Below are 26,704 nucleotides of genomic sequence, written 5' to 3' on the forward strand. Positions count from 1 at the left end.
TCAAATTACTTACTAATTTAACATACAAATTTTTATTACATTAATTTTATCACTAAACCACCACTTATTGACATATTTAAAATAATAATATCATTAAATGTGATAATGGATGATTTTACACATTTTGTTACAAAGTGCTTTCATGACTTAGTTGCATCAATAAAACCATCAAATTAAATTATCAACTACTTCATTTAATGCAAGAGTATTTCTTTCTATAAATAGCAACACAACTAATGTTATAGGTGTAGTATTAGTTAATAAATTCTTAATAAGGTGAAATTACTTGTGGAATCCCTTTATTATAGAAAGTAAATCAAATTAGTCAATTTATTATTAAATAAATCAATTTAATATATGTACTATTAAAAATAACCCAAATAAAAATAGAATTAGTAATTAATGTTTAAAAATATAATTTAAAGAAAATTTAAATAACATAAACAAACTTATTTATGAAGAAATTAATTGAATATAATTGATCTAATTTGAAAAAAATACAAATTAACGAATATCCAAATATTAATAAATTATTCTTTATTCTAGAATTCTTTTTCTTTCAAAAGTCCATGAGTGGTTAAACTACCAAAATTATCTAACTCTATCATTATTGACTCCAATGACGAAAGTGCCCCTAAAATAAGCATCCTATTGGCTACTTTTCGAACCTACGTTAGTCAAACCCGTAGATAAGCAAAACCAGATTTGGAGAGTTAGCGATGAATCAGGCAAGGTTTGACTCTGTTACTCGGTTTCTAACAGCAACCTGTAATAACGACCACCGCCCAGTGCACACAATTTCATACTACTTTTCATAAACTAACACGTGTAACGACATAATGGACCGAAGGTGGAAACCACCTGTAATAATAAGGTTCGTGGCAAACAAATATGATGCCACGTGTGACCCCTATAGATATTATTTCTTGGGTTACTTTGGTTAACGTGGTGATGTCATTTAGCATAAACCCCTAAAATAATAAATCGATTGAAGAAAAAAGGTAACAGTGGACTTTTCCATAAGTATTCCAATATTATTATTTGGGTAAATTCAATATGATTAAATTATTAATAATTTTACATTTTAATTATTTAATTTTAAAAATTATAAAATAGTTATTAAATTATTTTAAAGTGTTTGATGGAAGTTTACATTTTGAAAAAAATAGCAATGAACTTTTTTATAAATATTTGAACGAAATTCACATTTTCGAGTGATTATTTTTTGAACAAATTCATTATATGTTCGATTATATCATTTCTTTTTAACATAATGCCTAGAATTATCTATAACCTCTCCCCAACCCATAATGAGAATATCGGTACTAATCGAATCGAGACTTAATTGATTTTTGAGTGATTATTAAATCTCTTATTTTAAGGGTTATAGTAAATGATATCATCATAATAATATATTTATTGTATAATATTTTAGAAATAATAAAAATAATTAAATTAGAGTAAAAATTGAATTTACAATTTATGCATAGTATAAAATACTAATAGAAAAGTTTGATTTTTATACACTTTTGTGATTTTTTAATTAAACAACCATTATATATTTAAAAATGCAAAATATATATGTCATGTCACACATCCCAATAATTCAAAAGCAAAAAGATTAAATTATAAAAAGAGATTAAAGTACAGGGACTATATATAGAAATTGACATTTTATGGGGTTTTCTCTATGTTTTACCATAGGGTTATGTGGAGCCCAAAACTGGACCTGCTTTGCTGGCTTCAAGCTCTCCATCGTTGGTCTTTTATGGGTCTTGTCTGCTGAGAAAAACTAAGAGATATACAAAAGAAAGATAAGGAAGCAGAAAAGGAAAGAGTTTTTATGTGTTTTTTTGGGGACCAAAACCAAAAACCTTTTACATAAATGGACCTTTTTTAAAGAAAAAAAAAGGAACTCATCCATTTTCATTTCTATTTTTTCTTCAATTATCTCATCACTTGTTGAAAACCAACCAAATCAAAAAAAAAAAAACTTTCTTCGATTTGATTGATCCATAGATCTACATGAAGTTTCTAGCTTTTTTCAATTCCCAGATCTTTCTTTCAAGTATGAACTGAAGTGGTCAAATTTAAAAGGTAAGCTGCTGCTTCCTTCTTTTTTTGCTTGAATTATGATGATTAATGGGTTTTGTTTAAGGTTCTCAATGTGAAACATTAGACCTTAGAAAATCAGAAACAAAAAGGTCTTTGACTTATTTTCTTGTTTTCCCAAAAACCCTTTGTGTTTTTATTGAATTTTTCAGCAAGGAGCAGGTACGGTGGTACGGTTATGACTTTTTAAGACAAGCTGAGAAAAACAAGGTGGTTCCTTGTACCTTGTAATTGATCTTTTATTAGTTATATTTGCAGCTTAAGTTGCTTGGTTTGAGTTTTATTTTTGAGCTGTTATGGTTCATTGAACTGTTGTGCTTTGTGCTTGTTGTTGTTGCTGCTGCAGTGTTTTTAGTGTTGTGTTGAAGCAAAAAAGGAGGATATTCGGTTCGGTTTTCGGTTTTTTAGGGTCTAGTTTTTAAATGAGAATTTGGAGGTTTTTGTGGATGAAATGAGGGATGTTATCAGGGTTAATGAATTTGTTGATGGCTTGTTTTTTACCGAGATCTGATAGACACGTTCACACGAGTTCCGAAACCGGAGGTCGACAAGATGGTCTTTTATGGTACAAAGATTCAGGGCAGCATTTCAATGGTGAGTTCTCAATGGCAGTGGTTCAAGCCAACAATTTGCTTGAAGACCAAAGCCAGCTCGAGTCCGGTTGTTTGAGTTTACACGAGTCAGGTCCGTATGGTACTTTTGTTGGTGTATATGATGGACACGGTGGCCCAGAAACGTCCCGGTACATCAACGATCATCTCTTTCAACATCTCAAACGTAAGCACGTCGTCTTGTTCCTAGTCGAAACCGAGAAATATCTTTGTTATTTGTCTGTGCTCACTTTTGTTATGTTCAGGATTCACTTCGGAGCAACAAGGGATGTCGGTTGATGTGATACGTAAAGCATATCAAGCAACAGAAGAGGGTTTTTTGTCACTCGTTACCAAACAATGGCCTATGAAACCACAAATTGCAGCTGTTGGATCTTGCTGTCTGGTCGGTGTTATCTGTAACGGAACTCTTTATGTTGCTAACCTCGGTGATTCTCGTGCTGTTTTGGGGAGAGCTGTGAAGGCAACAGGGGAGGTTCTAGCTATTCAGTTGTCGGCCGAGCATAATGTGTGTATAGAGTCTGTAAGACGAGAGATGCAATCATTGCACCCCGATGACTCACAAATTGTAGTATTGAAGCATAACGTATGGCGCGTAAAAGGTCTCATACAGGTATGCTTCACCATGTATATGTTTTTTGTCCTTTTGTAGTAATTTAACTGCTAAGATGAGTAGGTAACGGCAGCATTTTCTAAACAATAATGCTTTTGCATAGCTGTGATAAGTGGTTCGGGAAAAAAACCCGATGGAGGAACTGATGGAGCAGGTGCCACTTTCGTCATCGTGCAGATGCATGGAGAGCTTGAATAGTTTCTTGTCCAAATTGAGCACCATAGAGCATGCTGTTTTTGAAATGTTCGAAAAGTTTGTTTTTAGAATTAAAAACTGAAACAGGACTTCAATTTTCCCGAGGCAAGGAGGTGTATCAGCTGCATGACTGTATATTCCGAGTGGGGAACTAGTAAGCTCAGGGGTGATCTCGGAGTTGGTTATATTTTAACATAGGCTTTTTAGTTACCCTCGGGTTTACAGTTTTGTGGTTTCTGGGTCTTATAGAGAGTAAACGACAAATTCTGGTTGCCTCATCATGACAACTATGGAAGACGGAGAGCTACCCCTTGACAAATATCTACCACCGAAGCATGTAGGGGTGCAGTTGATGGCTCGAGATTGTAGAGATAATTCTTTTACCACTGCCTGTAAAGTACTTATTTAAACGTACTTTCCCGGCTTTCTAACTTTGGATTAGGATCTATATCTAGGCTATGAAACCTGACAGGACACTTCTCACTTTGAATTCCTTATTAACTGATGGTTTAAATCATGTTTCCCATGCTCGATCAATTTGGTCGAGCACCTAGAATTACAATTACGTACATTCCACAAAAGTATGCAGTATGTTACTTTCTGTTGTTTTCCGTGGTTTGTTCTTGTGTCCCGTTTTTTTTCGAGTGTTTACTGATAGAATTCTTGACCTTACAGATTTCCAGATCGATCGGTGATGTATATTTGAAAAAGACGGAGTTCAACAGGGAGCCTTTATATCCAAAATTCCGCCTTCGTGAACCTTTTAGAAAGCCGATATTGAGTGCAGACCCGTCAATATCAGTGCACGAGCTGCAGCCACATGATCAGTTTGTGATATTTGCATCTGATGGGCTTTGGGAGCACCTAAGTAATCAAGAAGCTGTCAATATAGTTCAAAATCATCCACGGAGTGTAAGTTTATGACTCGATGTTAAATTTCGTTTGATCTTAATGCATGCATATGCATGTCGACAAATGACATACGCTCGTATACATATGAATACATGCTCATGCAGGTACGAGGGACGGTATTAAAAATTAGGTACCAAAATAACGTCGTATATAACCTTTCGGTTTTGGACTTTCATGCAGGGAAGTGCAAAGCGGCTCGTAAAAACTGCACTACAAGAAGCAGCAAAGAAGAGAGAAATGAGATATTCCGACTTGAAGAAGATTGACCGTGGTGTCCGCCGGCATTTCCATGACGATATCACGGTAATCGTGGTGTTTCTCGACTCAAACCTCATGAGCAGGGCTAGCTCAGCAAAGGGCCCTAATCTATCCGTTAGAGGGGGCGGAGTTAACTTCCCTCCGAATATACTAGCCCCGTGTGCCACGCCAACCGAACCCGGCGGCACCTGATCATATATATATCTATGTCGTGTTTTTTTTTTCGTTGTTGCATCATTTTCTTATGTGAATACCTGGTAGCTTCCGAAAAGCGATAAAAACCGGAACAAGCCTTCGATTCTTTGATGTACACCACCGTTACTTTTAACCGGAAAAACTAATACCTGCATTTAGTTTTCGTCTATGTTGAAAAACTCGAAACAAACCTAGAGAAATAGTACAAGGTGTTGATTGTTATAGTTATTTCTGGGATAGTTTTTTTCTTACTCTTTTATATATATATAAATAATATATACTCTCCTTTTGTTCTTCAGTTAATGTAGTTTACTATATAGCACTAATGTAGATAATATTCCATATAAATTTTATATATTTATTTTAATTTAATTTTATACCTTATAAAATAAAAAACTTAAAATTTAATATTCCACTAGCTTTTGAATTGTAATTGGATAATAATTTTCAATTAAATAAAATATAATTTCTCTGAATTTTTATAAGTTCTTTTTCTTAATTTTAATTTATTCTTAATGAAAATAAAAAAATACCGAAAATGAAAAAAAAATCGGGTTCATCCTACTAGAGGAGCTTTGGCTTCTTTTAATCCATCCAATTTAAATTAATTTGATTTTAATTTTAATTGAATTCTAAAATAATCTTAATTTTAACCAGATTGTATTATGCTCTTTTACTTAAAAAAGCTTAAAATAATTATGGTACCTTCTGTTAAAATTTTTATTTAATTTTATTGTTAAAATCGACGTGACTAGTGAAATAATTATGTATATCTTCTAATGACGTACAAAGACAGGTTTTAAACCACAGGATTGAACAGAATTTTTATCGAAGGACCGTATGTTCTTTGATCTAAGATGCGAAGATAAATAAGTAAAAATGTAATTTAACTTTTAGTATAAGGGCTTGTATGGTATTTTTACCATTTCCAACTAAACAAGGAAGTTAACAACTTTGAAGTAGTTATTTTGGCCCCGCGAAAATAACAAGATCCCACTAAAAGCTCCTCTGCTTTTTCTTTTTCATGCTCTGCCATTTTCCCACCAAAATTCTCTCAACTTTGTCCATAACTCTGCTGAAACTCCTCAACCCAAAAAACCCCAGCAAAACCCCACAATTTGGTTGCTACTCTTAACAGTTAAAAACTTAGAGCCGTCACCAAAGAACTCGGAATCTGTTTAAAGAATGAGAAGGACGATAACTCGGCTTGGGCCATGGCAGCCACACGAAGAGGGGTTGAACCAAATAATTCTCCTGTTGCTGCTGGATAATTTGCCGTTTTCTACGGTTATTAGGATTCAGATTCGGATGCAGCTTCTGCATTTCTCTTTGTTCGATGATTTCAACAACTATCTTGCTTTTATCCTTTCAAGAGCTAAGGTTTACTTCATTTTTTTTTTACTTTCCTTTTTTTGCTTACTAATTATTTTAATGGTATCTTTTCTTTTTTCTTGGTTGGATTTTAGTGTGTTTTTGAGGAACTGGATTATCAGTATTGATTGGATTATATGTTTGTGGAGAATTATTCTTTTGTGGAAGTCTTTTTCATTGGATTGTGTTTCTTTAGAGAATACTTTAGTCGTGGAGTGACGAAGTTGATTGTATATTATTTTTGGGGTTAAACAAAGGTTTTAGTAGGAAATATTGGTCATGGCATTGCTTTTAATTAGGGATGTTTTATAAATCAGGTTGTTAGTTAGTGAATGGTAAGGCATATTGACTCCCAGAGTGAGAACTTGGGTTCAAACTTTGGAGATGATATTATTGGGAAGGGCAGCCATGTAACTTGAAAGGAAAAATCTCTATGGACTATAAAATGGATATGGAAGATATATTGGTTCCACAAGAAAAAATGATATCCAGTGTGCCCTGGTTTTACCCTATGTTGATTTTAAGTGCAAGAAATTACCTTTGGATGTGTAATAATATATGTTTGCCTTCATATGGTAAGAAAATTGTTTTAATTTCGGAAATTTATGCAGGATGTACCTGTAGAGATTCGAAAAGTTGCTGGTCTGCTGCTGAAAAATGGGCTAATGGCTGTATACAATTTGATGGAGCCTGAACACCAACAATATATAAAATTACAACTGTTATATGGTTTAGGAGAAGCAGATCAACACATTAGGTCAACTTGTGGGACGACTATATCAAATGTTGTTCAACAAGGGGGAATTTCGGGATGGCCTGAACTGTTTCATACTCTTCTACATTTCCTTAATAGTGGTGATCCAAATAGAAATGGAGGTGCTATGGATGCATTGTCAAAGGTATGAAATGAGTAATTTTCCAATTTCTACCATCATTGAATAGAAATCAACCATAAATCATAGATGTTAACTTTGTATTAATTTAGTTACATTTAACGCATCAACCATTCCTTTGTAAAACAGATCTCTGAGAATACACCCGAATTGTTGGATTCTGATGACGCTTGGTCAGGTCAAAGGCCCATCAACAAATTCCTTCTTGAATTGTTTGAGGTGAAATGCATTTTCTTGTGTTAAAATTCCTTCATGCATATGTAAATTTGCTAATTATGTTTTTCTTCTTCTTCTTTCCCTATGAGCAGTTTTTTCATTCGCCACATGCTAACTTGAGAAAGCTTTCATTGCGTTTTGTAAACAAATACATTATCTCTATGCCTTCTGTAAGTTGCAAGTTTATATTCTTAATTTTAATGGATGTCATTTTGATACTTTTGGGCTATACTTCATGTTATACATTATTTTCTTCCAGGGGCTATACACATCCAAAAATAAATACCTTGATGGTTTGTTTCTCCTTGCCAATGAGCCAGATGCAGCAGTGAGGAAATTGGTTAATAGTTTCTCTTTTTCTATTGTTTTCTTATTTGTAATTATGATTTAGTCTCTGGCATGGAATACTCAATTGTTTAATAAAATTTTCCTAACCTTCCTTATCATTTACCGTTGATGCAACTATATAGAAGTTTGATATAGTCTCTGGACACTGTAAATATATTTATCATGTAACTCGCATACTAAGGAAGAATTGTTTCTATCTCCTAAAAATTTCTTTTATATAGTATTTTCAAAATTTTAGTATTGTAAACTAGTGATGAATTGTAGAAAGGTATCATATTTGTTCCAAACTTGTGCATGTTCAGCTCAATGCTTTTTTTTCCCGGGCCAAATGAACAGGTTTGTACTGCATTGCTTCAGCTAGTTGAATTCCATCCATCTGTTCTAGAGGTGGGTATCAGATATGTTGTCACGTTTTCTTTAGTTTCTTTGTTGCCTATTTAGGCCTTCTCAAAAGTCAAAACCACATTTCTTTTCTTCCCTGATGCGACTTTCACTATTTCACAGCCCCGTTTGAAGGATGTAATTGAATGTATGTTACAACTCAATAAGGACAACAATGATGTACTGGCACTTGAAGCATGTGGATTTTGGTAACTTTCTTTCTGTGGTTTTTTAAAGCCATTGTTTTGATAACTTATGCAGAATGACAAGCTTCAAACAAACTGTTTTGGACAAAATGCAATGTCTTGATTTCTTATATGTATATGTATATGTATATGTGCCTTCAACTCTATGTGTTATTATGTAGATTCATTTTCTTGCATCTAAGCGTGGAGAGGGCCATGCATTTAACTTTACTAGCACTTTATGATTCATTGTAGATCATGATTGGCAGGTCTAAATATTGGGATGCACAGATACCACCTGAGAATTTGAGAGAATATTTGCCACATTTAACTCTAGTATGCAATTTCGACCATTTTAATTTTTCATTTTTTGCAAAGCCAGTTACAATATCTTTGTTATTAGTTTTTCACATATCCTTTCTTTTTCTTTCTTTAAAGATTTTGTTGTCAAACATGGCTTACCCTAATGATGATGATTTACTTGCTGATGCAGAGGTTATTGATGCTAAGGTTATTTCTTGTCACCTTCTGCTTTCATATTATCTGAATTGCCAACTTTAATTCATAATTTACTTGGAATTGATCCTATTTTGTAGGAAGACGAGTCTATTCCAGACAGATATCAGGTTAATATAATTTATTTTGTTCCTAGTTTTCTGTACTATATTCTAGTCAGTATTCTATTTTGCTGAATTTGGGTTTTGATATATTCTCTCATAAAATTTCTTCTTCAGGATCTGAAACCTCAACTTCCTTGTTCTGATGAAGTAAGTAATCTTTTCTTTTTCTGTGTACGTCAATCAGAATCAACTAACATAGGGAAGCTCTATGTTTTTCTTAGTTTTGGAAAGATCTGTTTTTTTAGTGGAATTTTTTTTCCTAAATGATCATTTTGGTACAGGATGATGACACTTGTACCATCTGTAACTTACGGAAATGCAGTGCCTCAGCTCTTGATGTTCTATCAAATGTGTTTGGAGCTAAAATTCTTCTTACATTCATGCCTATTATCGAGGTAACTTACCTGTTGGACGATGTCAAATTTGGATCAAGGAAATTGTATCTGTTTTGTTGTTGGTTCGATATGTATTTTGCATTATGAGTTCATCTTAGCAAAAATATGTCAACTTTGATTGTTTCCTCTGTGAACTTGAATCGTTTGCTATAAAATATATATGCTATTTTGGATCATAAAGGTTATTTCTGTTTATGCCAAATTTTTTATTCCCCATGTTCATAAACTTAATGAAAGAAAATATAGATCTTAAAAGTCAGTTGAATTTTAATGACTTAAAATAAGAGTTAGATAAAAAAAGTTATTCTGATTTTTGCAGGCAAACTTATCTGCTACTGGTGATGAAGCCTGGAGGGACAAGGAAGCTGCTGTTCTGGCTCTTGGTGTAATCGCTCGAGGTTGCATCAATGGTCTTTATCCTCGTTTGTCTGAGGTAGTACTCGTTTAGTTTTTGAGACAGATTATGGAATGATGCATATAAAACATTCATCTGTTTTTGTTAAATCATGTTATGCTCCTAAATTGATCATTGTTGTTAAATATGTTTATGTGTGCAGATCGTGGCATCTCTAATTCCCCTTTTAGATCATAAGTTTACTCTCATAAGGAGTACTTCTTGTTGGACACTTTCTCAATTCAGCAAATACATTGTTCAGGTATGAACGAAAGTTAGCCTCCCTTTAAATGCTGTGTGGTTGTCAATACCTTTTTCTAATTTAGTAATGACTGATTAATAACCCCTTTGACCAACAATATAGTTTATGTGTTTGCATCATATACCAATCATTTGTTGTTCTTGGTACATACCACCGATAAACTTCTTTTATCGGTTTCTTTGGCATTGGATTTTATGTTGAGAATTCTCATGTTTCATCCATTCAGGATAGTGGTAATAAAAAAGGCTATGAGCAATTTGACATGGTTCTTACGGCTTTCCTGCAAAGAATATCGGATACTAACAAGCTGGTACAAGGGGCTGCTTGTTCTGCTCTTGCAATACTTGAAGAGGTTGTAAACTTGCTGTATGACCAGTTACATTTTTGGGATTTAAATTCTTACAAGTTTCAACCTTTGCCTTATTCATTTACAGGAGGCTGCCGAAAAGTTGGCACCAAGGTTGAAAGAAATATTACAGCATCTTATGCATCCTTTGGGCGAGTATCAGGTTGTTTTTATGGCCTCTACATTGTAATAAGCTCTTTTAGTGTTGCAATTATGACTTACTAGACCTGGAGGTTGTCGGTTCTTACCTTTACTGTTATTTAGTATTCTGCTTCATTTTCATCACTATGAACTTTTTTTTATTTTAATCATTTATGTAAAACCATTACAGAAACGGAACCTGAGAATTATTTGTGATGCTATCGGAACTCTAGTAGATGCTGTCGGAGAGGAATTGGATCAGGTATCAGCATGCTAAAGACAATAATATTTCTACACTTTTGTCTCTTCATTTTTTCGAATACTAGTTTATTGTACCTAAAATTTACCTGTCAAATGGGCCTGTTGGGTTGGTTTTGGATCAAGTCAATCTGGGTTTTTAAATTTTTGGGTTATTTCAGGTCTGAAACAGTTGGATTTTTCTGATCGGATATGGGTCATTTTGGGTTACTTCTTTGAGTCATTTTGGGTTTTAATCATTTTAGGTTCAGATTGATTTGGATTTAGATGTGTTTGAATTGTGTTTTCGGATTTGGGTCAGAATTGACAGGTCTACCGAAAGGCCATTACACTTGTGTGATGTGTTTGTTTGTTATAATAAAGATGGTTCTCACCACTAATTGACTTTATCATTTGCAGCCTGTTTATGTTGAAATTCTGATTCCACCACTCATTCAAAAGTGGCAAAATTTTTCAATTTTTGACAAAGATCTCTTAACACTTCTTGAGTGCTTCACATCCATCGTGCAGGTTACTGAATTGTTATTCTTTGACCTTTTTCTTTATTTATGGAGGGGGAGATATGGTCATGTTCTGTTTTAACCTTGATGTAGTCATTTATGGACATGCTTTCTATACTATTGACTGAGTGAGGTGTGAATCTCAAAAAAGCCATGTCTGTTCATTTCTAGTTGCATCTGTTGATTAGTTTTATCTGCTCATTTAACATCTTAAACAGGTCTCCCATCAATAAAAGTACCATGAAGGCTCCTATACTAATAGTTGGATTGCATTTTGTCCCCTCTACTCAAAAAATGGAAAAATTAGATTAAAGAGTGAACCGGTCCTTCTATTAAAAATTTATCTATTCAATTCTACTGTTAAAAATTGGTCCTTGTACATCAGCATAAGGTACAAGTGGCGTCACTTTCTAGTTATTCCGTCAGTCACGCCAGTTTTTAATAGTACAAATGAACAAAATTTTTAATAGAAACGACAAATTTGCCTTTTGATTTAACTTACAGGGGCTAATTTGCCCCTTTTATGAGTAGAGCGGTAGTAGGGGCCTCCATGGTACTTTTGCTGTCTCCCTTCAGAATGTGGTTATTGGCTATAATGGATTATTGAAGTGCTCAGAAACAACTATCTCTTATTAATCTCAGAGCTAAGGCAGTCCACATTGCTTAATTTGTTTTAATCTGCTGAGCACTATATGTTTCTTAAACGTTTTACTACTAGAATAAATCGATCCAGTTTCGTGCATTTCTGACTTTTATTCATTTCTATCCTCATATTAGTTGTTTCTTCTATATGTTTCGATAAGATGATGCCTGTACACAGTTTTAGTAGAGTTACCACGAGGATTAATGTTTTCTTAACTTTTCAGGCATTGCGTAGCATCGAATTCTCTCAGTTTACTGAGCATTTATTCAGTAGGTGCATAACTATCATCGAGGCTCAACAACAGTTGGCCAAGGTTTTGATAGATTCAACTTTTAATTCTCTAGTAATCAACAATTGATCTCTTCGATAAAGCAGTATATAGTATGCTAACGATACTCTTCACTGCTTGATTTTTAATGCAATTTGCTTTCTATTTGCATGCTAATGTTGCTCCATCTACTATCGTTTTTATGACATATAAAGATACATAGTTAAGTTTTTTTGAAGACATTGATGGGAAATTTTTTGCAGGCTCATCCTTTTTCAGATAAGGACTTCGTTACATGCTCGCTTGATTTTCTATCTGGACTAACAGGGTGCTTTCATAATGGAATAGAGAGTTTGGTACTTGCTTTATCTTTTGCTCGAGAGATGTGATCCCTGAGCATCGCTTTTGGTCTCTATGGGATGTTTTTATTTAGTGTAAAATTCATATTATTAGAAACTTTCTTACACTATGTCATGATACCTATGTGATGATTTGTCCGTTTTGTTCCGGATATTGGTGCTGTGAACTGGCTATTCCCATTAATTATTAAATTTATGATTACATAAACATATTCATAACATTTTGACCTGGCAAAATTTTCTATTATATGTAGGTTTTACAAAGCAATTTGAGGGACATGCTTCTGAAATGTTGCAGGGATGGTGCTCCTGATGTTCGACAAAGTGCCTTTGGTCTTCTAGGGGACCTAGCAAGAGTAAGTCAAAAGTGAACTTAAAATTTCACCTTCCCTCTTTCGCCAATAAGAGGGATTCCGGGGACATGAAGCTTGTAACATAAATAAGCCTCGAGCATGGGCGCTGGTGATACACTTGAAACTTCTTATTGTATTCTTATGGTGTTTGAGTAATTTACTTTAACTTTTATTCGGATGTTGACTTTGATCAGGTTTGTCCTATTCATTTGCATCCTCGTGTACCTGAGTTCCTTTATCTAGTGGTGAAGCAATTGGTACGGACTCATTTTGGTATTCCAGATCTCAGTTTGACATGTTTATTTTATTACGTGGTATATGTCCATGCAGAAGATTCCCAAGTTCGAGAAAACCATTTCAGTAGCAAACAATGCATGTTGGGCTATCGGAGAGCTAGCCGTTCAGGTATATGAGCTCTTCATTCTTCATTTTGATGAAGTAGAATAGTTATACCATTTTATTCATTTGTGAATTTCAGGTTCCTAAAGAAATTTCTCCGTTTGTCGCAACAGTGATCTCGTGTTTGATTCCAATCCTTCATCAATCAGAGGTTATTCCATTTTCGTTGGCATGAATGCCCCTATAAGCATAACAATGTGTTAGTACATTACTTCCTGTAAAAGTCATTTTGATGCCGTAAACTCATCTGTGTATGTACGGCAGGGGGTGGTGAAGTCAATGGTTGAAAATAGTGCCATTACTCTAGGGAGGCTTGCATTTGTCTGTCCAGATCTTGTGTCGCCACACATGGAGAAGTGCATGCAATCGTGGTGCATTTCTTTATCTACGTAAGTATAATTTATAGTTAACCCGCCAGTATCGTCAGGTGCATTTTCTTTCTCTGTACTCATCTAACAAACAATTTGTGGCAGTACACGTGACGGTATCGAGAAAGAAGATGCCTTCAAAGGTCTTTGTGCAATGGTATGCATCTGTTTTTGTTATAATCTTTATTAACACTGAATCATTTATCTAATTTATGCTTTGGATGGTACTATACCTTTCCAGGTCAAGGCAAATCCTTCAGTTGCTCAGAGTTCGCTTGTTTACGTATGCAAAGCTATTGCAAGCTGGACAGTAAGGATGCTGTTATTTATTGTTTCCGAGGGTCGTATATGTTGAAGTTTGAGCTTACGACTTTCTTTTTCCGCAGAAAATATGGAGCACAGAACTGAATACAGAAGTTTGCAAGGTCATGCATGATTATCAACAGGTTAGGCACTAGAGCAGTTGTCCCTCACTGGTTTTTCATTTGTTGAACAATTACCTAAATGATTACAACTTGGAAGCATTTATTATTCTCACCGATTCAGTCGATAAATGTTCTTGCAGATGCTTACTAACGAGGCATGGGACAAATTTATGTCCGATTTGGATCCACTCGTGAAGGCTAATATTGCGAAGTATCTAGTTTAAGATCTTCTTTGTGATACATGATTGTCATTGTTCACCAGTATCCATGGTTTCTTCAAAGATATCTTCTATCAGCATCAATACTGTTGTCTATTTCGTGCATCATCCATCGGAGCTGCGATCGATATAAGAAAATGTTGGTATGTGCCAATGATTCTTTTCCCAAGGCAAAGTATCCTTTCCTAAAAACTTAAAACAGTTGAGTTTGTTCCCCATTGTGCATCTAGGAATGCAGCCCTCCAAAGCTTCAAGAGGCGTTTATTTTTTTGGCGTTTTAGTTGAAGGAACGGTGAGGTATCAAGTTAAAGCATTGCGGAATTTTCTCTTATTGAGTTTTGGTCTGTTATTTCCATAGATTTTTGTTCAAGTGCTTTAGATGTTGATGACTGAAAGCTTTTAGGTGTCACTTATGTAATCATTAAGGTTCTCAAAACATACTTTAGATGTGGATGACTGAAAGCTTTTAGGTGTCACTTATGTAATGATTAAGGTTCTCAAAACATACTATAGGAGATTGAAGTAGCATAATAGATTTTTTGTGCATACCGCAGCAATGAGATTGGGGTTATAAAGGGATAATATAACTATTAGTCCCTGGAAATTTCATGAATTCATGCAAACTGTGTATCATTTGTTTTCTATATACACGTTTTACCGTCAATAAAAATTGATTTTTTGAGGTTCATAGCTGCCCCTCCAAAGGATATTATTTTCAAAGTTTGAACCTTATTTCAAAAAGAGAAACTACATTAAACAAGAAAGTGTATGCAAAACTCACACTACATCTATTACAAGATAATCATTCTTTGCCAGGTAACTAAACTAATTGTTACTGTCGGATCGAAGACAAATTTCTGGTGCAGTTCATCCTTTACCGAGAAAACTTGCTGTTCTTCCACACATGAAACCTGAGGAACATTTTATCCGAAAAAGGAACTCTAGATAATCCTATGCAACATTCAAGGAATACATATATATATATGCATATATATATACATCTAAGGTGTTCTTTTGAGGGTGTAGTTCAATTATGATGGAGTTTTCCTAAGCAACAAAGCTAAAATATAGCAGAGGATGGAGTCAACTGATGACAGTGCAACAATGAGCCCGGCTACAAGAACAAGAGTTAAAATAGCAGTCTTCAGCTACAAAAAAAAACCGATGATGAAAATGCGTAAGTTAGGGCATACAAATTTGTTATCTGAACAAAAAATTCTTCGACTTCCAAGTGCAACGTAGTTTTTCAATACTTACCGTGCTTACAAAGCTCGGCCATTCTATGTATTTCAGTTGACTAGGTTGCTCAACCAGAAACACAAACAAAGATCTTAAGCCCCTAAAAGCAGCAAGCACCAGTTACTCAACAAAGGCAACATATACATATATGCGCGCGCGCACACACACACACACACTTGTACATCAATGATAGAAGTACCATGAAGGCCCTTGAACTAAGAGTCAGATTGCATTTTGCCCCCTTTACTTAAAAAATGAGCATATTAGTCCCTGTGTGTTAGATCAAAAAGCAAACTAATCCTTTCAGTTAAAATTTTCATCAATTTCTACTGCTAAAAAGTAACAGAATAAGTAGACAGTTACACGTGTTGTGCCACGTGTATCTTATGCCTACGTACAAGAACCTATTTTTAGCAGTACAAATAGATGAAATTTTTAACAAAAGGACCAGTTTTTCCTTTAATCTAATGTACCGGGACTAATTTGCCCATTTTTTAAGTAGAGGGGGCAAAATGCGATCCGACTCTTAGTAAAAGGGCTTCTATGATACTTTTACTTATATCGATCGATTAACATGCTTATATCATCAAGCAGAAGCAGCATTATCTATCGCAAGCCTCTTAAAGTGCAAGATGCTACAAAAACAGGGTAAGGGAGGGAAGCTATAATAAGGAAAAAGAGAGCATTCTTCGGTGAATTACCATATGGTTTCTCTAACCAGACTTAGCCAGAAAGGTTCCTCGGGTAATTCATCATCGAAACTCAATTGATGACGGTTACTTCCTACAGACACGACATGCCTGCTCGTATGAGGCTTCCTAAGAGAACTTCCTCTACAAAGCTAAAAGAATATAAAGAAGGATTCAAGAATTGAATAAGCAATACTGTCTAACATTGTGATCATATACAGGGATTTAAGACAATATAACAGATAAATCTTACCTTTCCATAAAATGGTTGATTAGGATTATAACAATCAAATCTAGTTCTTTGGTACCTGTTAAGCTGAACAGATAGCTTATGATAACTAGGATAAAGCAAACCTACAAAAGTAGAATAGAAAGAAAAAAAAATGAAAAGCATAATCCAAAGCATTATAAAATATTAAAAGGTTAAATTCTACTATTAGCTCCTGTACTATGCAAAGATTGTGAATTTAGTCCTTGTATCTAATTTGATCATTTTTGACCTTGTATTTTCAAATTTTGAAGTTTTAGTCCTAACTAAATGGTAATCATTAAGTTCATTAAGTTTTGCTATTTCTAAAATCTAATATGGCAAACATATTATCACATGTATAATGACATGTTAGCTTGCTATTTTCACACAAAACTAGAAAAAAACTTGTTAATTGATTTAATGCTTGATGTTTGAGTCAAGATTGGAGTTTTAAAATGCCAACAGTATGGGGACTAAAACATGACCAAATTGGAGAGCATGGATTAAATTCATGGACTTTTGCAAAGTAGAAAACTAATAGAAGAATTTTAACAAACAAATTTAACTTGCTAATTAAAAAAGCATAGGGATTAAAAGTGACTAATTCGAAAGGTATAGGGACTGAAATTGATCAAACTAGAGTGCATGGATGAAATCCACAACTTAGCATATTATAAGGACTAATAGCAGAATTTAACCCCCAAAAAAACTTGGTACAGAACTAAAACCTGAACAATTTGCTGGCAATCTAGAAGCAATCACCATTGCGCCAAAGTTGGTTGCTATTATAATCTTGCCTATCAAGCACGAAATAGAAGAAACATACAGAAGATAATGTCATATATATTGCTATAAATTAACCTAGAAATAACAAATACCCAGTTAGCAAAACCATGTTAAATCCACTTCTATCATTTCAATTTCCCTTTCCACACGTGCTAATCGTTCTAGCAAAACTTTAAATTTAATGTAAACTCCCAAATGTAAATCTTTCACCCTACCTTTTTTTTTTTTGTGGTGCAAAGAAAAGAACCAGAAAAGAACAACAAAAGGAAAAAGAAACCTAGAAAGTGAAGCACACAGTGAATTAGATGGTACCGTTTGATTAGAGGAGAGGAAGATAAATGAAGCTCAGCTGTGGATTGTCTTCAAAAACCCAGTCGCAAAGTGAGGTTTTAGCCATTAGAGATGATTTTTCCATAGTCAAATCCAAGATATAGCATATTCAGGGCATTGCATTAGGCCCATGAAATGAGCCCATACAACATCTTTGTCTAATCCGAAATGAAAGAAAATAAAACTATAAATTGCAGCCAAGGTCATTAAACTACTTGTAAGTTTACGTTTTAGTCACTTAACTTCAAAAAGTTACAAAATAGTACTTAAGGATTTGAAAATTTTCATTTAACTCCAACAAATTGCAAAATAAATTATTAAATATTGAATTACTAGCCTTTTAATTAAGCGTTCTTGCAATTACTTTATAGTGTCGAAACGAACTCTAAGTATGTCAATTGAGCAAGTCGAGTTCCTTTTGCAATTATCTATTTTACAATTAAGTCTATTTTTATCCCTAAATTTAAAAATTATAATAGTTTGATGATGTAGCCACATCATCACTTGAAAATTAAAAAAATTATATAAATTTTCAGGTCATGATGTGGTGTAATCTTAAAATGTCACATTCAGTATTTTAATAGCTGAACTAATGGTTGGACATGTCAGACCACCAATTCTCGATAAAACTAGTTCGATTGGTTTGAATGCTAAACCAATAATAATTAAATAAAAAAATTATTAAATCAATTCAACCTATTCAATTGTCATTTTTGTCCTGATTTTTTATTTTTCCATCAAGCAGCTTCTAAGTCTATTGACTCATCGCCTTTGTTTGGATCGTTATATCATTCAGTTCTCTATCCGATTGTTCCAGTAACATTGGTCACATCATCAAATCTTGATAGAATTCAAGTCGAGGATCAAAATTAGATCTAATTGCCAAGTTAAATAATCAAAGTAGATAAAAAAATATAAATAGCAAAATGAACCTAATTGTCAAGTTGAGGGACCTTAAATTATATTATCCCTTTTATTTAATCAACTCAACCCACCGTTAAAAATAATACTCTTTATTTTCCCTCAATAATCACTTCTAACAGAGACAACCAACAACCTTAAAAATTGCAGTTCCCTGAAACTTCCTCAAGATCAGTCACTGCACAAGCAAAAGAAATTCTTCTCTCTTTTTCTTTTTTCTATTTTCTTTTTATGTTAGATCAGTATCAAGTGTGTGTGTGTGTGTTAAACATATGGAAAGACAGCCACTTAAACAAAAACCTCCATTGTTAAAAGCTTGACTTAAAAACTCCCCTCCAAATATAGAAATTAACGATTTACTTCGATTCAAAAATCATTCCTTTTCTGATTCATGGATATACCCAGAATCGAAAAACCAAAAAAGAATCTCGATCATCCCTCAATAAACTCTCATTCACCGGCTTTTCTCTTACACAACAACGGCTTCAGTTCATGTTTAGACATTGAGATGATCGCCGTGAAATCAGTTTCTTACATCAGTTTGAAAGACTTGATGCCGGCGGCGTCATCTTCATCGCAGTCGTCTCCGCCACAGCAAGCGGCAGCAGCGGTTAGTTCTCCGATAAAGAGTAGTAATTCGAGCTGGAACGAAATACCCATCAAGAACCCGCTGGTGAAACAGGCTGCTTTGGCTTACTTGCAGCCTATGTCGAGCCAACCGCCGGCCGGAGAAAAGGGTTTGTTGGAGAAAATCAAAGACAAGTGTTGCGGTGAATGCGGGTGTGTTTCGTGGATATACGATGTCGTTTGGAGGAACATCAAGGAAGTGTTTTGGGGAATTAGAGAAGATTTTAATGGCGATTATTATGATGACGATGAAGACGATGATAAAGTTGACTGAAACTGAGATCGCACGGGTTCTTTTTCCCAGGCAGGTTGAGGTTTGACCGGTGGATATTGGTTTAATTTGTAAATAGAGAATTTCTTTTTTTTCTATTTTTCTATTTTTTTTTTACTTTTTGCATGTGAAAGTATAGTGGAAAAAAATAGAAGAAATTATTGAAAAATTCAATGTTCAAAGCTTCTTGAAGGAGAATCTGTAGGGGTTTTTAGTTAAGAACTTAGTCCCTAGTCCCTATTTTAATAAAAATTTGATTTTTGTATCTAGTTATTGCTAAATATATAAATTTGAATTGCTTAGTTGATTTTTGCTAATTAAATGCATACAAATTACTAAAATTTTCAGGCTTAGCGGTACCAAATTGGACTAATTTGATAAATTAAAGTGGAGGGATTATAGGGGCGGAGTTAGAAATTTTATTTGGGGAGAGATAAAATTATAAAATATTGGAGGGGTAGAGGTTTAAAATTTTGTGTTAAAATGTTTAAATTATATTATAAATTTTTTTGGAGGGTTTAAAATGCAGATTTTCCATTTATTCAAAAGTTGAAGGACTTAATTTGAATAATTTATATTATGGGAGGGGCTGAATGGATATTATTCCATTTAATCCAGAGGGCCAAGACCCACCTTCGGCTTCGTCAGTAGGGATTTAACTATGCAGGAGAGCCGTAGTTAAAACCCTTTATTGACACCTTAATTAAATTATCAGGGTTCAAACATGCAGTTCCCCCACTTTGTACCAAATTCATAAAGTATTTTAGTCTAATTCTTTGAATGGCAATAATTACAACATAAATCAGTAAACCCCTCAGCAAATGTTCAATATTTGGGTTTAGTCCTTGTTACTTAATTATTAAGTTTGGTGAATTCCATTATATATCTTGTTTTGCATTTTAAATTAATTATTTATTGTTACATTTTATATCTTATTATTTAAGAAAGTGAGAGGAATAACATTATTTGCATTATGATGTTTCAAACTACTATAACCGCTCCTTATTATCTAAAATAAAAAATTCACCTTACCCCGCATCCACTTTTCAAACAAACAAAAAAAATTCACTCCATTCGGAGCAGAGCAGTTCAGAATCTATGGGATTGTTCGGGTTTTGTCATCACTAACTGTAACACCCCTTACCCGAGACCATGGCCGGAGTCGAGCATGAGGCGTTACTTGACTTAACTTAAAAGTTCGGGGCATAAAAATTTACTTTCAAATTTAATTTCATCATTCATAATAAAGCTGTCCTCCTGTACAGCAGTCACTAAAATAATTATAATTCAAGCTACGAAACTCGAAATTTAGATCCGTAAATTTTCCATAAAACTAGACTCATATATCTATTCACCATAAATTTTTCAGAATTTTTGCTTTAGCCAATTAGTACAGTTTATTAGTTGAAGTCTCCCCTGTTTCACTAATCGACTATCCTAACCACTCATCACTAAAATTTAATTATCTCTTATTAAAGGCTTCATATGGTGATTAAACTTATTTCTACTGAAAATAGACTCATTAAGGAGTCTATACATATAAATTATAACTCAAAATTCCTTCTGTACAATTTTTAATGAATTTCTAAAGTCAGAACAGGGACTTCAAAACATTCTTGCCCTGTTTCACTAAAATTCAAATATCTAAAAGTATATAATTCTTTTGCTTACTCCACTTCTTTCCTATGAAAGTAGACTCTTTCAGCTTTAATTTCATATCTCACTCAACTTCTAATTCTATTTCCACTATTTTTGGTGATTTTTAAAAGTTACATCAATGCTGCTGTCCAAGAACTTCTCCATTGCAATTTTTAAAAAAAATTCAATATAACCCCTTTATAATTGTCTAACCTTCCCTGCAAATTTCAAATCACAACCAATTCCAAGATTTCATCTACTTCATTTAAATACTAATGAAGTTCAACCAATCAACCATTTCAAACTAAAACATGTATATATTTCGATATCTAACGCAACCATAACATTCAAATTTACTTTTTACTTCAATTCCCTATACATGCCATATAAATCCAAAAAGTTGCTTAACATAAACTACCGGAGTATATCTGGGTAGTGTGATTCTTGATGTAGATCCGATCCTCCGAATGTATAAATACGTTAATCTACAAAAACAATAAACACACACATGTAAGCTTATAGAAAAGCTTAGTAAGTTCATAGGCATAAAACATAAATCTTACCAAACACTTGTACACTTATACAATATACACCATTACTAAATTTACCTGTCAACCACAATCTTTGGTGAGTTCCTTGGTATAAACTCACTACTACTTATTCTTTTACCATAATTCCTTTGGGCCCATTTGTCACTTACCATCCTTGATCAAAATTAAGGAACGGTTATGGAAATTTGAGTACTTCACTTTCACTTTGCCATATGACCTCTTATCACTTGTCCTTGATCAGATAACTTGATCAGATAAGTGTAGCTAGGCTACCACTTATCACTTTACCACTTGATCAGATAAGTGTAGCCACTTATCACTTTGTTTCTTGATCAGATAAGTGTAACCACTTATCACTTTGTTTCTTGATCAGATAAGTGTAGCTAAAACTACCACTTATCACTTTGTCACTTGATCGAAGTACTCAAACCGACGTTCACTTAATTTGATCATTTATTCGATTTTCACATTTTATTTTATTCTCATTTCAACAATAAATACATTTCACCATACATTGTATAATTCATGAAATTAACATTTAATCATTAAATTTCAGCCATATGAACTTACGGATCGATTTGCGAGAATTTGTAAAAGTTCGGGGACTAATCGGCTACTTTTTCTTTTCCTCGACTTGTTTCAGGTTCTCGATATGATTCAAAAATATGAAAAACCAGCTTATTCCAGACCTCCTATGGCGTTTTTGCTGATAAATTGTGAAGAGATCTCTAGATTTTTCACTTTTGTCTTTGTTTTAAATGTTTAATTTGTTAAGTTTCCAATTTTGCCCCTGTTTCTCCTTACATTCTGCTGATTTTTCTTACCCAACCGTCCAGCCCATATAATTTGGCCTAATAGCCTTTTAAATCCCTCCACTTTAGTCACTTAAGCTATTTAATCACAATTTAACAAATTTTACACTATTCCCAATTTAGTCCTTTTTAGTTAATTAACTATCCAAACGTTAAAATTTTCTAACGAAACTTTAATACCAACTCAATGACACTCTATAAATATTTCTAAAATATTTATGGCTCTGTTTAAAATCTTCGAGGTCTCGATACCTCGTTTTTTTTATTTTAATTATTTTAATATTTATTCCTAGTACACTATTCACTATTTCAAAAAATTTCCTAACTTCACATTTAACTTATACTTACTAAATTTATAATATTTTCTACTCGTTTGTCAGATTTAGTGATCTCGAATCACCATTCCGACACCACTAAAAATTTAGGCTATTACACTAACCCCAACAGTGGCAATTTTAGCTTGAATTGAAATTCGAGACTCAATAATAGACTTGATCAGCTTGAATGAACATCAACTTCTAAGCTCAGACGCAACTAAAGACATAATCAAGCTACTCGAGTTTAATTAAACTTGTTTGTCAAATTTCACCATACTCAAACTAGAATTCGAGCTTAGTTAAGTTCATTTGTAATCAAACTCGAACTTGTTCACACTTAAGCTTTTTCTACATAATAAAGGTAAATTTTAATTTCACAGCATAGAAATGTATTAAAATGAAAAGCTTGATTTGGATAGTGAACCATTTGAATTAAGAAATAAGGTGCTTGAATTCGATTCGTGCAATAGCTCAAGCCGCTCAAACTTGAGTTCGGCTCAATAATTATTCAAAATTTCATTTCAAACTGAGTTAAATCACTATTTGGGGTTTGAACTTGACAACAACTCCTACATTGGGGCCTAAACTGTTTTTTTTTTCCAAGTTAATCCTTGAACTTGGTAATGGTTCCCATGTTGAGGCTTGAACTAGACAAATGTTCGCACATTAGGGCTTAAACTATTTTTTGGTCTAAGTTAATCCCTGAATTTAACAATTGTTCCCACATTAGGACTTAAACTTAAAGTTTCAAAAAAATATCAAAGACTAACTTAAACCGGAACTAGTTGCCAAATTTATGCTCAAAAAGTGAATTAAGCCTTTCAAATTTGTGGAGTATTTTAGAGTGGTTAAACTATGTTGGGGGAAGGCAGGGTTGGTGGTTAGGCAAGTTTTATTGTTTCAATTGTACATGTTAAAACTAATTACTAATTGATTAATGGTTAATCAATGTTTTGTCCCAATTAGATTTTAGTTGGTCGACAACCAATTCATCCCTTTGACTGTGACACCAATTTTTTCTCTAACATATAATATTACATGGACCTTTCTAGACTATTTGGTCATGGTCAAATTTGCTTCACGTGTGTTAACGTGGCTTGAAACAAAAAGAAAAAAAAAAGTGATTAATTTGGATAGATATAGGAATCAAGTTTGAAATTTTGTTGGTCCAACTATATTTTTACAATAGTAAAAATGTAGTTCTATTATTTAATGGTTTATATTTTTATAATTTTTAGAGGATTAAATCAATTTTTTATTATTTTTCAAGGTCAAAGTACATTAATTTAAAATTTTATAAATTATAAAGGGTTTAAATGAAAAAAATATCATTTTAGGGAGCCGAGACCCCTACCACCCCTAGATCCGCTTCTGATGGATATATAATTAAAATTCACCATCAACTTTTGTATTTTTTTATTACGAAAAAATACAATAATTTAAATTCTTTTTTGTTATATCTCACCTTTCGAGTTCAATATTTCTATTTACACTTTTTCAAATTTCAGATAAATATCTGAATTTGACCTTGATTGATAACTCGACTTTTGAACAGATTTAAAAACCAAGGAAGATTTTTTGAACAAATATGTTTCCTTCAAATACTAGTTATCGTTAGTATAAGAAAATTGATAAAAAGTTTAATATCTTTTTAAATAAAATTTCAAGCTTTTTTTATTTACTTCTTTTAGGATAAGTGTATTATTATGATTTTTAGTTTTTGATATAACGCCTAGAATTACTCATAGTCCCTCCCTGACTCTTAAATAAGAGGATAATATGTTTCAGCGCACTCGAACCCGCATCCTCTTACAAGCAACCATATCAATGTTAATTGAGTTAAAGACTCAATCAAAAAATAAATTTTGAATTTAATAATTATGAATAAAATTTATCAAATATAAAATAATTTTTGAAAGTTAAGTGGATGAGGTGCATGTGGAATAAAATAACTTGGTTTGGCTTTTGATTTGGTGTTATATAAACCTTTAGCTTTTTTTATGCTTTACAAAATGTTAAAACGTCATACAAATTAGGAAAAGGAATGTTCATCATTATTTCCAAGAGAGGTTAGGTGTTTGTCTTTGAAATAAATTTGTGTTCTTTAAAACATCATTGTCTGTGTTTCTTTTGGTAAATTATATTTGAAGTCACTAAATAATTAATAAATTTATATTTTGGTCACCTAAATTTTAAAAATTATAAAATGGTCATTGAATCACTTGAAAATTTTCATTTAAGTTATTAAGCTATTAAAATCGTTGTTGTATGGCCTTCTTTATTCGCATCACTTGCAACAATCGAAAGCTCTCCTTCCTCTTCTCTTCTACAGTTCAAAATTTTTTTCATAAAATAGCTTTGAACGACACGAATTTACAAACTAAAATCCAAATATATTTCTTCTCTGATCTTTGAAACTGATCGTCAAATCAACTTGAATTTAATGTATGTTCTCCTATTCACCGATGGGTATTGACCCACTGGACCTATCGTCAGATCGTTGCTTGGAGCTCACTAGTTAAACCTTTTATTATTATTAAATAATAGCCCAATAACTTAAATAAAAACTTAAGAATAGTTTAGTGATTTAAATGAAAACTTTCGAATAGTTCAATGATAATTTTATAACTTCTTGAAGTTAAGTGGCCATAACATAAATTTACTAATAGTTTAGTGACTTTCAGAACAGTTTACCCTTTTATAGGAAAAATGAGAGTGACGTAAATGTAGTCGGTGGAAAAATACAAACATAAAATCATTATCTTAATTTCGCCGCGTAATCGACACTACTTCTTTATTTTGGTATTTTATTACTTATCTGTGGGTTTTCTATTATTCATTTTAATAAACCTTTGAACTAAAAAAATAAAATGATTTTTATAGAAAATGATGAAGGGTTAATATACCAATTAGTACTTGAATTTTGTTTCAATATTTAATTTGGTACTTAAATTTTGTTTTGTCTCAATTTGGTATCTATGTTTGGCTTCAATATTCAAATTGGTACCTAGATCAAACAATATCATTTGAACCAATCAATATTTGACACATATGCTTTAGTAAAAACAACTTAGGTAGTTAATTGGGACAAAAAATTCAGGCACTAAATTAATCATTGAAGCTAAACTTAGGTACTTAATTAAGACAAAATAAATTCAAATATCAAATTGGAAGAACTCAAGCACCAATTTAAATATTGAAGTCAAACCCGGGTGCTAAATTAAAACAAAAAACTTAAATATTAAAACTAAACTCGGATACGAAATAGTATATTAACCCTTTGAACAAATTTGCATGCAAGAAAAGCAATTTAGCCTTTTAAAGCCCATATTTATTTTGCGGGAAAGAAATCACCAAATGCACTATTGTTGGATCTTTGATTCACGTACAAAAAAATGCACTATTATTTGAAATTTTCGGGTCTAATTATGAGTATAGTTAATCTATTAAGGTAAAATTTGGGATTCATCCCTCTACTTTAATCTATCGTAATTTGATATTTTATTTTACTTTTATCGTGTTATTAGTAAATACAAATTGATAATATTATTAGTTGATATCGTTAAATTGTTGTAAATTTTAATTTTATTGTTATTCAATCACAAAATTAAATCAAATAATGTCAACCAAAAATTTAAACTTGTTTTCATTTTTTAAATCACACCATAGCACTTTAACGAGTGAGAAAATCTATTTAGATATACTAATAACATTTAAAAATGATAGAAAAAAATTGTCGATTGAGTATTAGCTCGATTGGTATGGGCATTGTTGTCAATGCAAGCACATTAACCTCTTATTTATGGTTTGGAGAGGGGTTATAAGTAATTCTAGTCATTGTGTCAAAAAGAGCAGATCTAATCAGAACCTATAATGAGATTATTTTTGTCGAATGTTTTTTTTATTGCCAACAAATAATTCATTGAATTGGAAATCATTACAAGAAGATGAGTCGTAAGATCTTAGTACATCAAAGAGAAAGTCCAAAGAAATACAAATAATAAAAAAATTATGAACGTTTCACTGAAACTTAA

General features: G+C 32.9%; 3 protein-coding genes across 3 annotated transcripts; 2 read left to right on the top strand and 1 right to left on the bottom strand.

The window, feature by feature from the left end:
* Window positions 1-1,797: 1,797 nt before the first annotated feature.
* Window positions 1,798-5,124, top strand: LOC105795414 (probable protein phosphatase 2C 46). The gene is made up of 6 exons (XM_012625026.2): window positions 1,798-2,097; window positions 2,265-2,322; window positions 2,459-2,889; window positions 2,969-3,336; window positions 4,207-4,443; window positions 4,624-5,124. Exons 3-6 carry the CDS (start codon window positions 2,571-2,573, stop codon window positions 4,891-4,893), a joined length of 1,194 nt encoding a protein of 397 aa, XP_012480480.1. The 5' UTR covers window positions 1,798-2,097; window positions 2,265-2,322; window positions 2,459-2,570; the 3' UTR covers window positions 4,894-5,124.
* A 700-nt stretch (window positions 5,125-5,824) lies between these two features.
* On the top strand, window positions 5,825-14,927 carry LOC105795415 (transportin-1). The gene is made up of 29 exons (XM_012625028.2): window positions 5,825-6,276; window positions 6,879-7,166; window positions 7,290-7,379; window positions 7,469-7,546; window positions 7,636-7,716; window positions 8,061-8,111; window positions 8,229-8,314; window positions 8,560-8,626; window positions 8,729-8,800; window positions 8,887-8,916; window positions 9,025-9,057; window positions 9,192-9,305; window positions 9,625-9,738; window positions 9,863-9,961; window positions 10,188-10,313; window positions 10,396-10,470; window positions 10,639-10,710; window positions 11,106-11,216; window positions 12,073-12,162; window positions 12,381-12,473; window positions 12,731-12,832; window positions 13,024-13,086; window positions 13,160-13,234; window positions 13,308-13,379; window positions 13,493-13,617; window positions 13,702-13,753; window positions 13,838-13,906; window positions 13,983-14,042; window positions 14,162-14,927. The coding sequence occupies exons 1-29, from the start codon at window positions 6,082-6,084 to the stop codon at window positions 14,243-14,245; spliced, it is 2,667 nt and encodes an 888-aa protein (XP_012480482.2). The 5' UTR covers window positions 5,825-6,081; the 3' UTR covers window positions 14,246-14,927.
* A 41-nt stretch (window positions 14,928-14,968) lies between these two features.
* Window positions 14,969-17,651, bottom strand: LOC105795417 (uncharacterized). The gene is made up of 6 exons (XM_012625034.2): window positions 17,516-17,651; window positions 17,146-17,214; window positions 16,421-16,521; window positions 16,180-16,319; window positions 15,497-15,578; window positions 14,969-15,387 (listed from the first exon to the last, which is right to left on the bottom strand). Exons 2-6 carry the CDS (start codon window positions 17,180-17,182, stop codon window positions 15,271-15,273), a joined length of 477 nt encoding a protein of 158 aa, XP_012480488.1. The 5' UTR covers window positions 17,183-17,214; window positions 17,516-17,651; the 3' UTR covers window positions 14,969-15,270.
* Window positions 17,652-26,704: the final 9,053 nt, after the last annotated feature.

The sequence above is a fragment of the Gossypium raimondii genome, chromosome 3 (assembly GCF_025698545.1).
Source record: "Gossypium raimondii isolate GPD5lz chromosome 3, ASM2569854v1, whole genome shotgun sequence".
NCBI classification, from domain to species: domain Eukaryota; kingdom Viridiplantae; phylum Streptophyta; class Magnoliopsida; order Malvales; family Malvaceae; genus Gossypium; species Gossypium raimondii.

What these genes read in the sequence shown, in the direction of transcription:
- LOC105795414 (XM_012625026.2), top strand. Translation starts at nt 2,571, where the DNA reads ATGTTATCAGGGTTAATGAATTTGTTGATGGCTTGTTTTTTACCGAGA. An exon ending in TCTCTTTCAACATCTCAAAC is followed by an intron (nt 2,890 to 2,968) that starts GTAAGCACGTCG and finishes TGTTATGTTCAG; the next exon opens with GATTCACTTCGGAGCAACAA. An exon ending in TTCAAAATCATCCACGGAGT is followed by an intron (nt 4,444 to 4,623) that starts GTAAGTTTATGA and finishes ACTTTCATGCAG; the next exon opens with GGAAGTGCAAAGCGGCTCGT.
- LOC105795415 (XM_012625028.2), top strand. Translation starts at nt 6,082, where the DNA reads ATGAGAAGGACGATAACTCGGCTTGGGCCATGGCAGCCACACGAAGAG. An exon ending in ATGCAGCAGTGAGGAAATTG is followed by an intron (nt 7,717 to 8,060) that starts GTTAATAGTTTC and finishes CCAAATGAACAG; the next exon opens with GTTTGTACTGCATTGCTTCA. An exon ending in ATCCTTTGGGCGAGTATCAG is followed by an intron (nt 10,471 to 10,638) that starts GTTGTTTTTATG and finishes AAACCATTACAG; the next exon opens with AAACGGAACCTGAGAATTAT.
- LOC105795417 (XM_012625034.2), bottom strand. Translation starts at nt 17,182, where the DNA reads ATGGTGATTGCTTCTAGATTGCCAGCAAATTGTTCAG. An exon ending in ATTGCCAGCAAATTGTTCAG is followed by an intron (nt 16,522 to 17,145) that starts GTTTTAGTTCTG and finishes CTACTTTTGTAG; the next exon opens with GTTTGCTTTATCCTAGTTAT. An exon ending in CTGGTTAGAGAAACCATATG is followed by an intron (nt 15,579 to 16,179) that starts GTAATTCACCGA and finishes TGCTGCTTTTAG; the next exon opens with GGGCTTAAGATCTTTGTTTG.